The sequence below is a fragment of the Cibotium barometz genome, chromosome 52 (genome assembly GCF_041138505.1).
Source record: "Cibotium barometz isolate CiBa-2024 chromosome 52, ASM4113850v1, whole genome shotgun sequence".
NCBI classification, from domain to species: Eukaryota; Viridiplantae; Streptophyta; class Polypodiopsida; order Cyatheales; family Cibotiaceae; genus Cibotium; species Cibotium barometz.
Window position 1 is genome coordinate 5,421,457 of NC_141097.1, and position 18,181 is coordinate 5,439,637.

Here is an 18,181-nt window from a genome sequence, read left to right on the forward strand (position 1 = left end):
ACATGGCAGTCTTCAGGAATCAGGAATTAGATCATAGATGGCAAAAACCCATATAATTATTAATAGCATAACCAGTTTGAAGTTACAAGTTACAACTTACAACATACTAAGCAACATACTAAGCACTAGTGAATAGTGTCAAATGATAAATCTGAAATCTGAAATACAGATGTCTGTACCGAAAGACCAAATACAAAAACTCTGAAAAAACAAATGGTCTCCAATGTCTGGAGTCTGGACTCTCAACTCTAGACTCAAGTGTCAAGAGTCAAGAGTCACTAGTAGTAACTAGTAACTACTCAGCATCATCCTCCTCTGAGGAATGTGAGTCTGTGTCGTAAGAAGATGAAGCCTCAGCCTCAGCCTCAGCACTCGTAGATGCATGATCTGCTGATGTCGGTGCCCGTGATCGTGTCATAGTAGCTGGTGCCATCATCTCCTCGTATAGCATGGCATAGATGTCGCGCTCCTCAGCAGGGATCTCTGGTACGTCCTTCACTTTCTCTATGTCGATCTTGTCGACATTCACTTGGCGCGGCTCAATGGGATTGCCTTGCTGCTCAATTAAACGGAGGTTGCAATGACAATACACCAACCGTTCTAATTGAGCAGTGGACAATTTGTTCCTCTTCTTTGTATGGAAGAGGGCCCATGTGCTCCAGTTTCTCTCACATGGACCAGAGCTGCAATCCTGTGAGAGGACTCGTAATGCAAGGCGTTTCTGTCAAAAGATAACAGAAAACTTTATAAATAATAAGAAGAAACAACTTATATAAGTTGTAAGTACTAAGTTGTTACTTCAAAGTGCAAACTTATTACATGTAAGTTGTAACTTGTCAGTGGGCACTTACCAGAACTGGAGTACCGATGCCATATTTCTCCCACCAAGAGACTGGCTGAAGCTGAGTCTCTCTCAAAACTGCAGTGGCTCTCCCAAAGGCATGACTCCCATTCCGAAATACTAGGAGCTCACCTACAGAATCTGTATCCTGTACATCATCATCAATAGGCTGAATTCCCTTTGCTGCTTCATGTTCTCTCTTCCATTGCTGAAGAGACGCTACAACCTCTCTTGGTACTTGACTGCAAGGGCCAATGCCTTCCCCTCTTACTCCTGTAAAATGGGCCTTTACCCTAATAATAGACCCACCTGACACTTTGGCACAAAAATTGCATTTCCACCTTTCTGTGCCTGAACCCCCATATCTGCTCACAGGAGTTACGTGGTTCCACATGGCATCCTTAGCCCGAGGCATGATGAATGAATGAAGAAATTTGGGCAACCTGGCAAGAAATGCCCAAATTTCAAATCTGAAATTTGGTCCAAAATCAGAAAAAATCAGCATTTAGGGTTATTAAAAACCTGAGAAGCAGGGTGCGTAGGGGCCGGAGGAGTAGGCTTGGTGCGTAGGCAAGGTGTGCATGCACCAATGTAGGCAACCTGGCAAAAAATGCCCAAATTTCAAATCTGAAATTTGGTCCAAAATCAGAAAAAATCAGGATTTAGGGTTAGTACAAACCTGTTACCTACGGTGCGTAGGGGCCGGGGGAGAAGGACTGGTGCGTAGGTAGGGGTGCAAGCAAACCTGGAAGACTTCAAAGGCTGGAAACGTCTCTTTCAAGCGTCACTTTCAAAACTGAAATGCCAGGAGATACTGCATCGTACGTTTTCTATCATAAAAAAAAACTGGCCCAGCAAAAAAACGCGTTTCAAACGTTTGAAACGTTTGCACGTTTCAAACGAGTAGCCTAAAGTTTGAAACGCGTTTTTTTGCAACTATGGTGTAGGTGCATAATTAGGGAAGATTTTTCAAGAAATCCTATATGGATGAGGAGCCTTTTGATATTTGTAAAGTGAAAATGCCACATAGGTGCCAACTTGGCTACAACCTTGTCTCATGCAAGTATTTTTAGTCAAAGATCTCCAAATTAAAAATTAGAAAAAGACTTTGCCTAAAGAGACATTTCATGTGACCTCCTCACAGGTGTCATGGGAGGTGGAAGGATTCTACAATTGTAACTTGTAACAAGGTGAGAGGGGGTCACTTTTCCATCTATAAAACGAGCCCTCCATTCCCTTTCAAATCAATGAGTGAAGCCTCCACAATTGAGCTTTTCAGCATTCTTGTGTCATTATCACTCTCCCAATTTTCTTAATCTTCTTCCCAAGATACTCTCTTTGCATATGTAGGCTTACTTAGCATTAGCTCCCAAGGCCTTACCCTAAGGTTGAAACTCTTGATGATCCAAACTAAGGGAGATAAGGAGTCATTATCTCAATGGGCCTATGACTTCTCAAGGTAGTCCTTGCCTTATTGCCGCCCTCCTTTGGAGATACCAATGGTTTTAGCGGTAATGAACATGTGGAAAGACTGAACCATAGGTAAATGTGTGTCGTCCACTGCGCAATGTTAACCCTTACTCTCTAGTTTGTATCATGAACGAGATGAAAGGTAATGACTTTGCTAAGTTGGAGTCTCAAATGCAAAGAGGAATGCAGTTTCAATGGTTTTAATCCCTACTTTCTATTGGAGATTACTCTTTCTTGAGTGATCTTTTCTAAAATTGTTTATACGGTTAGAAATCTCTTTCAATACTCTTTCCATATGTGTAATCAATTATTCCATCTCATGTTAAAATGATGATCAAAATCTCTCCCAAAATTGCTAGCTTAAAGTCATTTTTTTGGACAGCTTTCTATGCCGTTAGTAAAATGCCCATAACTTTCTGCTCGGTTATCCGTTTTCAAAAGATTTTATATATACGCGAAGCTCTCTTCAAGCTCTACGCATCTATGTAGTCTAATTTGAGTGCAGCCATAAGGATTGCAAACAGCAATTGTAACGAGAGGCGGACGCGTGTATTGGAATCGTATAAATGTGAACAAGATTCTGAGCACTTAACACTTGAGCATTACAACCACAAAGCTGAAAATGACAGTACACCACATAAAGGGGCCGATGATAGGCTGACCCCCCCCCCCTTTAGGTTATATTACCAAAAGAGTCTGCAAAGTACAAGATTACGGGTGCCTGGGGATTCACCACCAGCCTGCACCTGATTCTTCCAAATACATTATGAATGAATACATTTCAAACAAGAGAATCTGTAGGTACATCCGCCCTACACACAGGTACATCCGCCCTGCACAAGAGTATCACAATCCTCACAGGTACTCCGCCCTGCACAAGATGTAAATGGATCTTTAGGCCCTGTTTCCACGCGAGAAACTCATCCAGAAACCTGTGTTCTCCGCGAGCAAGTGTCCCCAATGCTTGCCCTAAGCACATGCTATACCAGGAATCCTTGAGACACATCCATGCTCACATATTCCATTCCTGTCCGGCTTATTATGTGCAATAACCAGTCCAAAACAGCAACTTTCTGTCGCGAGAAATCCACCTGTAAAGGGTCCTACAGCCCTGTGGAGGTCCCTAGAGCTGTCCTGTACTGTCCAAGTTGACTTTGGACACCTGCAACCAGTCCAAAACTCGCAATAACCAGAAATTGCAGGTCTGAAATTCACCAACCAGCCCTTTAGAAGAGTGTGGGGATCGTTGTCCAAGCTTGTGTGAGTCCGGGAAGCAAGCAACCAGCCCTGTAGCAACTCCCAAAGCTCCAACCAGCTCTCCAATATGTTGAATAATGAGTAAAACAACCCAAAAGGGCCTCTTGAGGGAGGCGCCTTTTTCAGGTGCCACCTCAGGGGCCTGGTGGGTACACATGCTGGCTGACATGTGTCCCCATAAGGTGTCCAGGTAGGTGTCCAGCCCATAGTGCTCCATTTGTCCTGTTTCTATAAGTTTAGGTCCACCTGCAAAACCCATAAGCCCACAGTTTTAGGCCCAAACAGGAGTGCACACACGTGTCCATAAGGTGCCCGGGCATCCCCGGTCCCTCGGACTTCACAAGCCAAAATAACAAGCATTGTCCAGGCAGCAAGACAATGTCACACAAAGTAAAATAAAGTTATGGCATGCATCATTTATGCATTGTGCACATGTAAACTTGGAGAACCACCTATCATCATTCTTGTACTTGAAAATATTCCGCCTGCCATCATAACACACCATGTGTGCATGGCCGGAATCCACACGGGCACCGCTCGAAAGTCCACAAATGTCCTGCCATGTCCTTGGACTCATATGCATCCACTCATATGATCCATACACATGCCCAGGTATAATACATACATGCATCCGCATGTTTCTAGGCCTGACACGCATCCGCGTGTCCCTAGAATATAGGGGTTTGTGACATTCCCCCCGGCTTCTAATCAATTGACCGCAACTGAAAAGCCTCCAGATAGGCCTTCAAAAGATCTGGGTAATCCTCAAAGTAGGCCTCATCCATCCATTTCGCATCCAAAGCTGAATAATTCTTGAACTTCACAAGGTACCTACGAACAAGTTTGCCTCTCGCAAGCTTTCGTTCCTTGTGAAAAACAATCTGTTCAGGTTGAAGAATCTCTTCCAGCTCATCCAATTCGGATAGGTCTTCCAAAACCGGCTCAAACGGTGTCGGTCCCACATAAGGCCTCAATAGGCTCACATGAAAAGCATTATGCATGTTCCAATGATCTGGGAGTACAAGCCAAAATGCAACATCATTGATCTTCTCCAAGATCTGAAAAGGTCCATAGTACCTGTTGGAAAGTTTAGGGTACTTTCCCTCTTTCCCTGGCCTCTTCCAAAGGCGTGCCTTTTCAAATTTCAGCAAGACCCAATCACCTTGTTTGAATTGTACATCCCTTCTATGTTTATCAGCTGCCTTTTTATTCTTGGTTTGAGACCTCTCTATGGCTGTCCGTACCTGTACAAATGCAGTATCCAAGTCTCTGACATACTCATCTGCTGCAAAAATCTCATCCTTTGTACGAAGGATGGGTGGTAGTACCACCTTGCCATAGATAATCTCAAAGGGCGCCTTGCCCGTAGAAGTATGTACCGTATTGTTGTAGGCAAACTCCACAAGTGGTAAATACTTCTCCCAATCCGATTTGCGGTCGGATACATAAGATTTCAACAAGTCGAGGACGGCTGAATTTGCTATTTCACTTTGCCCATCTGTCTGTGGATGGTAAGCTGATGAGAAGTTCAGCTTTGTACCCATATTGTCAAACAATGCGCACCAAAATAAGCATGTGGTTCTAAGATCTCTATCCCCCACAATAGATTTAGGCATGCCATGGTGTTTGAATATCTGTGCCAAAAACATCCTAGCCATATGATCTAGCTTTATTGTCTTGCGCACGGGAATGAAATGTGCCTGCTTGCTGAACCTGTCAATGATGGTCCAAATAGCATCATTTCCCTGTGGCGTCCTTGGCAAATCCATAATGAAATCCATAGCAATGCTTTCCCATGGTTCATTTGGTATAGGCAAAGGCTGAAGCAATCCAGGTGCTTTATGTCGGTCAAACTTGACCTTTTGACATACCATACATTCACGTACATATGCTTCAATATCCTTGCGAATACCTGGCCAAAAGAAATACCTCTCCAAAGCTTGTGCTGTGGCCAAAATGCCTCTATGACCTACATTGAAAGGGAGCAAGGAAGGTGGCAGGTGATGCACAAGGTCCAATAGTGTGGTCTGGGGGCTGCAGCAAAGAGGCGTGAGCACACAGAGAGAGAGGCGTAGAGCTTCGAAAAAGAGAGAGAGAGAGATCGTACGATTTGGGGGAAAAACGTTAGGGCATATTGCCCTTGTGTTCCCTTTTTATTAAAAGTAAGGTCTTCAGACCTTTTTAAAAGTCTTTGGCCCAAGTTCAATGTGAACTTGGCCAAGGACCTTTTTTTAAAAAGAAATCCTAAGCCTTCAAAAAGGCCATGTACAAAGATATACAAAAGTACATAGAGGGGGTCATTTAGGCCTGTAACCCAACAACCTCCCACTTAAAGGCATAAATGGCGCCTTTAAGCTAAGTCACTCCCACCATCTGTATGCATAGCTGATGTTGTGCTTTGGGTAAGCACTTAGTGAGAGCATCTGCAGGGTTTTGTGACGTATGTACCTTAACAACTGTGATAAGGCCATCCTCAAGCACTTCCCTAATGAAGTGATACCGCACGTCAATATGCTTTGTGCGCGCATGGAACATGGCATTCTTTGCCAGACATATGGCACTCTGGCTATCACAACCAAGCATAGGTGCCTTGTCAGGCAAACCAAACTCACTGCATAAACGTGCCAACCATATGGCTTCTTTGGAAGCCTCAGTGGCTGAAATATATTCAGCCTCTGTAGTAGACAGTGCAACTATCTTTTGTAGTCTAGAGCACCATGAGACAGCACCTCCTGCAAGAGTATATACATAACCACTTGTGGATTTGCGTGTATCCACATCACCAGCCATGTCAGAGTCACAAAATCCCTTCAATTCCAAAGGACCCTTACCATAACAAAGGCATTTGTTTTTAGTCCCTTTTAAATACCTCATAATGGACTTTACTGCATCCCAATGCAATTTGCCTGGATTAGCCATAAATCGGCTCACAACTCCCACTGCATGGGCTATGTCAGGCCTAGTAGCAACCATAGCATACATAAGTGAACCACAAGCTGATGCATAAGGAACACCTTGCATATCATTGGTTGCCTGATCAGATTTGGGGCAATCATCCTTGGAGAACTTAACATATGGCTGTAATGGCACACCAAGAGGCTTTGCATTAGCCATGTTAAACCTGTCCAGCACCTTTTCAATGTATTTTTCTTGAGACAAATACAATATGCGCTGGTCCCTTTGCCTTCTAATCCTTACTCCAAGAACATGTTCAGCTGCCCCAAGGTCTTTCATGGAAAACGCAGATTTCAGCTGCTGTTTAAGAGCATCAACAGTGCTTCTTTTCTTCCCAGCAATCAACATATCATCTACATAGAGCACAAGAATGATAGGGCTGCTATCCTCATCAAATTTTGTGTACAAACAGTGATCTGCATGGCTCCTTTTGTACCCATGTTTGAGCATGAAAGCATCAAACTTTTTGTACCATTGTCTAGAGGCTTGTTTCAGCCCATACAAGCTTCTTTTAAGCCTACATACCAAATGTTCCTTTCCAGGAATAACAAAGCCCTCGGGCTGCTTCATGTAAAGTTCCTCATCAACATCGCCATGCAAGAAAGCTGTATGCACATCCATTTGGTCTAATTCCAAATCAAGGGCAGCCGCTATGGCAAACAATGCACGCAAAGTGGTCATCTTCACTACAGGAGAGAACACTTCCTGAAAGTCTATGCCCTTCGTTTGGGCATATCCCTTTGCAACCAGCCTTGCCTTATACTTGGGTTTTGCATCAACTGTCTTGATTTTATACACCCATTTGTTTGGAATGGCTTTCCTTCCCTTGGGCAATTCCACCAAGTCCCAAGTATCATTCGAATGCAAAGCTTTGATCTCTTCCTGCATAGCAAGCTCCCACTTCTTACTGTGCTCACATGTCTTTGCCTCTTTATAAGTGAGAGGCTCCCCCTCATCTGTCAGCATAATATAATGCAAAGAGGGATCATATCTACTCACATTCCGCCTAGGACGAGTAGATCGTCTCACCCAATGATCCACATTATCTGGTAATGGGTCTACATCAGGTGGGACAACAATATCATCAGCAAAGGGCTGTTGTACATCATTTTCAGCCCCATTTTCAGCATTGTTATGTGGCTGCACATGCCCTTCAGGAGCCTCATTTTGCTGTCCAACATCATCTGGCTCAAACACCACTGGTTCATCAACATTTTCAGTCATATGTGGTGCATCCTGAGGGTCAAAATCAGGCCTAATAGGTGGCTGTACATGCTGAAATTTGACCTTTTTATGGTCATCCTTAGAGGCACAATTGTTTTTAAGCAGCTTTGCCTCATTAAAAACAACATCCCGGTTGCGCACAACCTTTTTGAGTTGAGGTAACCAAATCCTGTAGCCCATTTCACCTTCTTCACCATATCCCATGAAGAGGCCTTTAATGGACTTTGCATCCAACTTACTCCTCAACTCAGGTCTTATATGCACAAACGCTTCGCAACCAAAGACGCGTAAGTGATCATATGAAGCAGGTTTGCCAGACCAAACCTCCTCAGGGATGTCACCTTTCAAAGACATGTGAGGGGATCGATTACATATATGCACTGCAGTTTTTAGAGCTTCTCCCCAAAATCCATGAGGGAGATTAGCTGTGGACAGCATGCATCTCACCCTCTCACATAGAGTCCTATTATATCTTTCAGCCACACCATTAGAAGAGGGGCTGTATGGAACAGTAAGCTCCCTCTTAATGCCCAAATTTTCACAAAATTTATTAAATTCACCACTTGTGAACTCACCCCCATTATCCGTACGCAAGCATTTCAGCTTTCTACCTGTTTGGGTGGTCACAAATGCATGAAACTTCTTAAACGCAGCAAAGGCTTCATCCTTAGATCTGAGCAAATGAACCCAAATTTTTCTAGAATGATCATCAACAAAGGAAACAAAGTAGTGTGCACCCCCCATAGATTTGGCAGGCATGCTACAAACATCAGAATGTACAAGATCAAGCACATTAGATTTGCGAGAGACACCGGAGTAATAAGAACTCTTCACTTGCTTACCATATTGACATTCATTACAAAAGTCAAGTTTTGTGCCTTTAGCATCAAGCTTATTCAAATTACCAAGCTTAGTAAGGCCTTTTTGGCTCATATGGCCAAGCCTCTTATGCCACAACTCCATATGTGAGTTAATTTCAGCCAAAGCAATAAATTTGCCCAACAAGGCCTTTCCATGCAAGCAGTAAAGTGTCCCTTTCTTTGTACCTTTCACAATCAGCCTTGAGCCTTTGGTCATCTTCCATGATCCTTTCTCAAACAAAATGCTGTAACCATGCATATCCATCTGGCCAACAGAAAGCAGACTTTTCTTGATTCCCGGCACATATCTAACATCATGCAAGACAAGCTCATTTGTGCCATCTATAGAAAGATGCACAGTGCCAATACCCTCAATGGAACATGCATGATTGTTTCCAAGGTATACATGACCATGGCTGCCTGCATTAAAAGTAGAGAAACACTCCTTGATAGGAGTCACATGAAACGAAGCACCGGAATCGACTATCCAAGTCTGAGATAATGCATCATTAACAGTCAATAAAGCATCAATTAGATCACTCTTGGTGATCTGCATATCCTGTGTATGAACATTGAGAGAGGCATCAAACTCATGAGCATCATCGGCTGACAAAGTGGCACATAAGATGTCTTCTACATCTGACAGCTCCTCAATAACAACACTAGAGGCCACATTGGCCTTCTCCTTGTTCTTTGGGCTGTCCTGTGTACCTGTCTTGATCTCCTTCTTCTCTTTCTTTTTGTCTCCACCACTCTTCTTCCTTTCCAACTCTGCCTTATAGTACCTGCAGTCAGGTTTCTTGTGACCTTTCCTGCCACATTGATAGCATGTCACATCACTCTTGCCTTTGCTGGCATTTCCCCTTTCTCTACTCTTACTCTTACTCCTTTGTGCATAAGCAGTCTTCTTTTCTGTCCTGCCTCTAACCATGTTGGCTGAACTGCCACCCTCTCCACTTGCTTTCCTCCTGATTTCTTCGTTCAATATAGAACCCCTAACACCATCAAAGGTCAAATTGGGATTGTTTGACAATGAGACCACCAAAGTCTCCCAAGAATCAGGTAGAGTCATCAGCAAGAAGATAGCCTTGAGCTTATCTTCAAAAGGGGGCAAACTTGAGTCCTGTAACTGAGATAGAGTACCTGTAAACAACGACAAGTGCTCTGCAGCGCTCTTGGACTCAACTAACTGCATGCCAACAAGTTTTCGCATCAAATGCACCTGATTAACTGGCGTTGTATTCTCATACGTTGCCTTCAACTTCTCCCACAACTCAAACGCATTGACAAGACCCTTGAGGTCTACCAAGATCTCGTCAGAGACGGCCATTTTAATGTAGGTAATGGCTTTCTTGTTCAATGTAAGCCATGCTGCATCTGACATATCTTCTGGCTTCTCTGCTTCAAGTGCCCTATCACAATCTTTAAGGAAGAGGATTCCTTGAATCCTATCCTTCCAAAGATCAAAACCTGTTCCCTCAAACCGCTTGATCTCAAAGAGATTCTTGACGTCAGAGGAAGTCGATGCCATAGAAAGGATAGAGGAAAATAATCCCTCTTTGTGCATGCATTTAAAGGACGGAAGTTGTCATGTGCACAGTGTGTATCTACCGTGTGCTACACGCACACAAGACTAGCTTCGAGGTTTGGGGAAGCTTGGAGCTCGCAGGCTGATTGGCGAGCTGAGTTAGGGATAGACTAACGAGCAGGCACCCAAGTATGGACGGGCGGGCGCCCAAGTGTGGACGCCCGATGACCGGCCAAGAGCCTATAAAAGAGTGGCCAAGGTTAGTCATTAGTCATATAGAGTCTCACGTGAGTTTGTGAGAGCTCTATGGTCAGGAGCCTGGATATAGTGCAGACGTGCAACTGCTTCATGCAGCCGAGGCCGGCAACAGTCTCGAGGCCCGCGAGGGTTTAGACTCCATCATAACCTCCAGATGCCGTAATTGGACCCATCCAACTGACGGTCCACTAGGAACGTGGGGAGAGTCGGAATCTTCACGTGCTTCTCAGCCATCTCTAGTAAATCTGCCATCACAGGGATTAAACTGAAAAGGGTGGGTGGGTGGGAAAAAAAAACTTTAAAACCTGCAAGTGGCTGTCCAGCACCTTAGCCCGCCTTCCTCTTGCACCTTCTCTTCCCGAACAATCCAAAATAGTCCACCAATCAGCAACCTAACTATCTCCCTCTTGCTCAGAAAACTACCCTTAACTCTTCTCTATACACAAGATCCCGCATATAACTAAATGAGAAAGTGGTGGGGAGCACCCTGCAGATGTGCTCCCGGATTGGCGCATATGGGCATATGCAGCGCGGCCCTTGGCCCGGCTACAGTGGGACCCGGGGGAATACGAGTGGCATGATCCTTATGCATCCCTTGAGGCCACAGAGATCACCTTTTTCCAGTATACAGTTCGGCTGGGGCGGCATATTTTGACGGCGAGGAGGATGGTCTCTCCAGCTGCAGCGGGGCATTGGCAGCTACAGGGACTCTCACAGGAGTTCCTGGAGGATTTTTGGGCTCGGCTCTGGGCTAGTCGACAGGCCCGCATGATCTCGACTTTCCAGTGGCTGGTCGCCCACAGGGGCTCAGCAGTTGGCACCTGGCTTGTTTACAGCGATCTTCCGGCGGCCTGCGTCCGATGCGGCCACCCTATGGAGACACAGAGACATTGCCTTTGGGATTGCCCTCAGGCGCAGCAGATTTGGCTGCGGATGCTGCGTATTCTGGCCCCCCTCTCTCCAGAGGGTATGTTTACGTGGGGTGCCGCTGCTTGGTCAACTTCGTCAGGGCCTGCTATGGGTTATGAGATGGAGCAGGACAGTCAGGCCATCAGATTCATTAGGGGCCAGCCTCGCCTGGTTCCGGCACCGGATTTCTCGTCCGCCAGCTGGACACAGGAGCGGGATTTACGATGGGAGCTCATCAGCACCCTCACCATCTGGTTCACCTGGAGGGCCCGGTGTTTCACGGCCTTTGAGGGGAGACTGGAGCCACCAGCAGAGACTGTACGGGGGATTTGGCAGGAGTTGATCCACACCCTGCGAGGACAGTATGACCGCATCCGGGGCGACTCGGATGGGGCGATCTTGCGGCGCCAGGCCTTTCACACCACCTGGCGAGCGGCCCCTTCTACACCTTACACACGGGATCCCCCCGTTGGCATTACAGAGTCTTTGCTGGAAGAAAATCTTTTGGCGTAGCACTATGTGAATAGAGGTGAAAGGGGTGTATTAATATGGCTCATTTGGACGTATTGGGCGATTTGGACGCAGCATTGGGAAGTAAATGGTAGTAGAAATAGGTTACAAATGATTTAAATACATGGGGTTTCACATGGGCAAGATGATTAAGAGGAAATAATTGTGATTAAAGAGAGAGATGACCAAATATGTTTAAAAAAAACAGCAAAAAACAGAGAATTGCTGTTTGCAATCCTTATGGCTGCACTCAAATTAGACTACATAGATGCGTAGAGCCCGAAGAGAGCTTCGCGCCTATATAAAAAGTTTTGAAAACGGATAACCGAGCGGAAAGTTATGGGCATTTTACTAACGGCATAGAAAGCTGTCCAAAAAAAACGACTTTAAGCTAGCAATTTCAGGAGAGATTTTGATCATCATTTTAACATGAGATGGAATAATTGATTACACATATGGAAAGAGTATTGAAAGAGATTTCTAACAGTATTAACAATTTTAGAAAAGATCACCCAAGAAAAGACTAATTACCAATAGAAAGTAAGGATTAAAACCACCAAAACTGCATTCCTCTTTACGTTTGAGACTCCAGCTTAGCAAAGTCCTTGCCTTTCATCTCGTTCATGATACAAACTAGAGAGTAAGGGTTAACATTGCGCAGTGGACGACGCAAATCTACCCATGGTTCCCAAAGTCTTTACACATGCTCATCACCGCTAGAACCATTGGTATCTCCAGAGGAGGGCGGCAATAAGGCAAGGACTACCTTGAGAAGTCATAGGCCCATCGAGATAATAACTCCTTATCTCCCTTAGTTTGGATCATCAAGAGTTCCAACATTAGGGTAAGGCCTTGGGAGCTAATGCTAAGTTAGCCTACATATGCAAAGAGAGTATCTTGAGAAGAGGATTAAGAGAATTGGGAGAGTGATAATGACACAGGAATGCTCAAACGCTCAATTGTGGAGGCTTCACTCATTGATTTGAAAGGGAGAGGAGGGCTCCTTTTATAGATGGAAAAGTGACCCCCTCTCACCTTGTTACAAGTTACAATTGTAGAATCCTTCCACCTCCCATGACACCTGTGAGGAGGTCACATGAAATATCTCTTTAGACAAAGTCTTTTTCTAATTTTTAATTTGGAGATCTTTGACTAAAGATACTTGCATGAGACAAGGTTGTAGCCAAGTTGGCACCTATGTGGCATTTTTACTTTACAAATGTCAAAAGGCTCCTCATCCGTGTAGGATTTCTAGAAGAATCTTCCCTAATTATGCACCTACACACACTTCTCCACATGCCTTCCACATGCTAGCTTGTGGCAAAGCATTTAAATATTACAAAGGTGAGCCATGCATACATTTAGGCCCACTTTTATTTTCCACATCACTCACCTATACAACCATACCAAAGCATTTATAGAACATACTTGGTATTTACAATGAGCACATCCACACATTACACAAACTTTAGGAAATGCAAATATTGATGAGAGATGCCGTCGGGGTAGCCGCCAAGCCACCGCCATGATGTCATTTTATTACGGGCCCGCCGCAATCTTCTTGAACAAGCTTCCACCTTATTACCATTGCAAAGCCACAAAACTATATACAAAGTTGAAAATGAAAGATATTACTTTTTCATGTCACAATACCTCCGGCTAGCCCTGGAGTCCTTGAGATAGCTGACACTCGAGGGAGATACAGAGTGCTGGTATGCACAGGTAGGCACTTACACAGAGCAGAACAAGGTTATCAGGAAGGACATTGTCAGACTGGATACTTAGAGGACATGGAGTTCACCTAGTCGTTCACTAGGGACGAAGATGGCCTTCTACAGAGATCACCTCCTATGCCTGACAAAGGATGGTTTCATCATCCACCCACGCTACATGGACACACACCTATCTATTGGCTTTTGGTGTGAGATGTGCGATCGGCCAAATCCGCACCTCGCCCCACGAGCTAAGAGTGGAGACTGCCAAATATGGACCTAGGGTGGCCGCACCAGAGGGCAGGATATGCCAGCTCTGTCACACAGAGCCCGAGACAAAGGATCATTACATATGTCGATGCCCTGTATATACTGAGATTCGGGGGAGGTTCCACTGCCTCTTTTGAACTGGGCTCGGACCACTTTCCAAGATCATGGACTTCTCGGATCAAAGATGCCTGGGACTTTTTCTTCTAGAGCTCCGCAGACACAGGGAGTCCTTAGTGAGATCCAGATTAGCTATACTTGCTCGAGGACCAACACAGAGAGCTCTCACCGACTTCTTCCATACCAGCACTATCCACCCACCATACCCGAACCACAGGCTAGTGCAAGAGCTCGGCCGATAGGTGTGACACTTGACAAAGCCACTGATAGGTGTGACACTCGACAGAGCCACTGCGTTATGCAAAGCTCGACGCCCCAGACCTCATGGCCCTCGCCCACGGCCACACCACCACAAGAGGATCCGGGCCATCATCTCCCATCATCGTAGGACCTTCTCGCACCAGCTTAGTTTTACCACCTTAAGCACCATGTCACAGCCGCCCATGATAGATGTATTAGGGTGATATGAGAGCTCTCTGCTCATGTACCTAGATCAGATTTTATAGTTCTAGATCTTTGCTATCTTTCTTTATTACTATTGTGTACCCAAGATGATGTACCTCATGGATATGATGTAACCTTTTGGTCTCATAGGTCATTTTGGCCATGATCCACCCGAGTTCAAGTCCAATCGTTGGTCATATATGCCCTCGTGTTGCATTCTACCGACGTTAATACCTCTCTCTCTCTCTCTCTCTCTCTCTCTCTCTCTCTCTCTCTCTACATTCTACCTTGGGGGCACTTGAGAGGCAGTGTGCACACATACAGTTTCAGGAGCCGTGCACCAAATTGTGGCTATTTGATACGCTTGTCACACCGACCCTCCTATACGGAGCTCCAATTTGGGGGGCCAGCATACATCACAGATCTTAGAGAGGGACAGATGAGGGATGGAGGCAAATGGAGAGACCATTGATTATGATGATTGCTCGTATGATTCGGAGCAAATCATCAGTACCACATGAGATTGTTCGGGCTGAGCTGGGTGCCGCACCAGTAGTAACAGAGGCCCTATTCCAAGCAGTTACCTTTTTACAGCGGCTATGGGAGCTCCCTCACCAGAGGTACTCCCAATTGGCATTGACCTCATCCATACAGTTGGCAGAGGATGGAGATACCCATTGTTGGTACGCTCAGATGAGATCATGGTTTGACCTCTATCCTACATGGTGTTCGGATAGAGGCACTACCACCCTTTCAATACAGTCTGGATTGTCCATTTTTGGATCTCACCCGCTCAGAGAAAAACCACGTGATCAGGATGGATATCATCAGAGTGGACACAGAGAGGACATGGACTAGCCCCCTTGAGCCCTTAGGCACGAAAATGGCTCATTGCAAGAGCCATTTTCTACACCTCTCACCAGATGATTTTATCACCCGCCCGGCGTACATGGATGTACACCTATCACATGGGATACGTTGTGCCATTGGATAGATCCGGACCTCATCACACCAGCTGCGGATTGAGACAGGGCGATATGTGCATCAGATCTTGGATGACCGCATTTGTCAACTATGCTACCAGGAGGCAGAGACAGAGGAGCACTACATTTGCCGATGTACATCCTATTATGAGATCCGAGGGAGATATCACTGCCTCTTCCGAGAGGGTTTTGGGCCGTTATGCAGGGTCATGGAGTTTGAGGATCAAAGATGCATGGGATTGTTCCTACTCGAGCTCAGGAGACACAGAGAGACCCTCTTGGCAGACAGGAGACCGAGCCATGATGTACCTAGACAGAGGACCCTGACAGATTTCTTCGGCACTAGCACTAGCAACCCAGCCCACACACCTGATACCTCCTCCATTGGGCCATCAGGGCACCGACCACGCTCCCAAGGAGTCACCACTAATAGAGCAGTCATCTTATGTCGTGCTCGTCGACCACGCCCACCAGGATCCCGACCACGGCATCCTCACCATCGCCAGATCAGAGCCATTATTGCTCGGCATCGGAGGCGCCTACCTCGCTTCTACGACCTCTCCATTCTAGACAGCCCCACGGCAGAGACACTTGCTCTAAGGAGAGGGCAACACTTCAACTAATCAGCATACATGGATCTACTTGATATACATTTTCCAGTATTTTCTCCTCAGTATCATCTTGGAGTCTTACAATTATGTTCTCATAACTGTACGATAATCAGAGACACCAACTTCAGATGTATTCTCAGTTTTGGTCTCATATGCCATTATGGCCTCTTAGAGACGTTAATATATCATTTCATTTCTCTCTCTCTCTCTCTCTCTCTCTCTCTCTCTCTCTCTCTCTCTCTGCCCTATCTGCGCCGCCCTGCTCTAACTGCGCAGCTGCTCCGCGCCACCCTGCTGCTGCGTGCATCCCGCTGGAACCTGTGCTGGCTGCACCGCGACCCTCAGCCCTCTGCTCCCCTGGTACACTGTGTGTCCCAACCCCGGACTAATGGTTGAACCATCAACCAGAAGCCACTTACACCCTTACCTCATCGTGAATCAGGTCGGTTCCTGTCTTCACCCATGTCCTTAAGCCTAACTTGCAAGAAGTAGTTGCTCTTCTCCAATGGCACCCATTGCTATTTTGGAGAAGGTTATAATGCACAATACATGTGTGTCAAGATCATGCCACGAAGAACTCAACTTGTTTTATGGCTGCATAGTTTTAAATGGCCTATTCTCAGAACAATCGCACAGATGAAGTACTTTTCAGTTCTTTCAGAAGTTTGTATAGGCTGAAGGCACAATTCCTGACCTTTCTTATGAAAGAAATCGAAAGAGGAGTCTCGCTAAACTGATTAAGTTTTCTTTCCTTTTCACACTATAGGCATGTGAGAAGTACCTGGACAGGGACTCCACTAGAGTAAGAGCTGTGCCATTGTACTTTTCAGGTAAGTGTTCATGCTGAGGCACAGCAACAAAAATTGGAAAGACCTTAGCTAGAACAGGTTCAAACTTCTCTCCTATTTCAACTCAAAAATGCAATTTGAATATGGACTTCCGATGACACTTGCCTTCAAGTTTCCCAATTGGGCAAGGGAGTCTGTGTATGACCTTGACAATGGTTTCAACTCATCATGCTGAAAGCCGAAAGGAAAAAGAAAGGAAAATGGCAGCTATTAGTATTCTAATCAAATAAGACTAACAATTGGTATAGAAGCAAGTCTTAAGTTGAGGTACTCACTGGGAATGCAAACTGCATATAATTGTCATAGGCATGATAAAACCTGCCCACAGAAAAGCACTCAAAAAGATATGATATGAAGCCAAGCAGCTATGATAAACAATAAAAACATATGTGGAAAACACACGTGATGTGAGCAATAAAACATATGCAATGTGATGAGCAATCCAAACAGATGTGATGAACAATAATACATATGTAATGAGCAACAAATACATGTGATGAGCAATCACAACGTATGTGATGAGCAATCAAAACAAGATGTGATAAGCAGGTTTGATAGAGCAATGAATGCAGATATTTGCTAGCAATCAAAAAAGATGTGGCAAGCGATCAAAAACGGATGTGATAAGCAATGGAAACAGAAAAGTTTTAGTTGCGATTTGGGCACTCACATTTGGCGCACGTCTTCTCTAAGCTCGGCCCGATCTCGAGCGTAAGAGGGCGTTGCCAAGAGCAGCCAGGAAGACGCTGTGAGAAGGAGGAGAGCTCGTAAACTGGAAAAACAAGGAAAAGGGCCCAAGTTGCTTTTGTCTTCCATAGCCGTGACTCGGGTCTTAGCTCAAACGTACTGGGCCTATGGATCATGAGCAGAATCGGCGATGGAATTGGGTTCTTAGTGATGGGCAAAATCAAAGCTATGGTTGGTTACAGCAGTGGGTCGGATTTGCTTGCAAAAACATCGTCCGCCAAATTGCCTTGTTTTTGCCCCCCGAACCGTGAGATCCATCCTAGAAGCAAACTCCTAAACAACAAAGTATCCACAGTTGCTCTCAAAGTCAAAGCCGTCCTTATTATTGGTTCAATTTACACGCACATTTTAACTCTCTCTTTCCCACGTGAATCCCACCTAGCTTGCATTGGGCTCCTTCCAACATGATGAGTCCACCAACAAGCGGTCTTTAGAACACCCAGTTTAGATATAGGATTTGAACTCACGCAAGTGTTCCTATTGGGTGAATGGCAAACATGACGATTTCATGGATTGCAAATTTCTGAGGTATAAACTTTTTGGACTAATGAGAACAAAAGAAAACATTGCTTTATTTAATGTTGGAAGGTGTAAAAACATGCTTGATTGTCTGGCTTGGCCTACAAACTCTAACTTT

At 45.2% G+C, this 18,181-nt stretch overlaps 2 protein-coding genes and 1 pseudogene across 5 annotated transcripts in view; all 3 read right to left on the reverse strand.

The window, feature by feature from the left end:
• LOC147608712 (Glycosyl hydrolase family 47 protein) overlaps window positions 1-17,837 on the reverse strand; it is a 29,325-nt gene extending 11,488 nt beyond the window's left edge. For all 4 annotated transcript variants that reach the window (XR_015264311.1, XM_086788232.1, XM_086788231.1 and 1 more), the window contains exons 1-4: window positions 17,468-17,837; window positions 17,073-17,115; window positions 16,903-16,968; window positions 16,731-16,792 (exon numbers count right to left, since the gene is read on the reverse strand). Coding sequence is in view for 3 of the 4 variants with exons in the window: in XM_086788232.1 (XP_086644358.1) it covers window positions 16,731-16,792; window positions 16,903-16,968; window positions 17,073-17,115; window positions 17,468-17,613 (317 nt within the window). In the remaining variant the exon portion in view is untranslated. The remainder of the gene's footprint in view (window positions 1-16,730; window positions 16,793-16,902; window positions 16,969-17,072; window positions 17,116-17,467) is intronic.
• LOC147608713 (uncharacterized) lies at window positions 39-1,271 on the reverse strand. Its single transcript, XM_086788587.1, has 2 exons — window positions 852-1,271; window positions 39-721 (listed from the first exon to the last, which is right to left on the reverse strand). Exons 1-2 carry the CDS (start codon window positions 1,254-1,256, stop codon window positions 296-298), a joined length of 831 nt encoding a protein of 276 aa, XP_086644713.1. The 5' UTR covers window positions 1,257-1,271; the 3' UTR covers window positions 39-295.
• On the reverse strand, window positions 8,819-9,706 carry LOC147608714 (uncharacterized; annotated as a pseudogene).
• Window positions 17,838-18,181: the final 344 nt, after the last annotated feature.

Bases quoted from the DNA above. Each gene is read 5' to 3' on its own strand.
- LOC147608713 (XM_086788587.1), bottom strand. From the start codon at position 1,256: ATGCCTCGGGCTAAGGATGCCATGTGGAACCACGTAACTCCTGTGAGC. The intron at 722-851 runs GTAAGTGCCCAC...ATCTTTTGACAG, and splicing joins GCATCGGTACTCCAGTTCTG to AAACGCCTTGCATTACGAGT.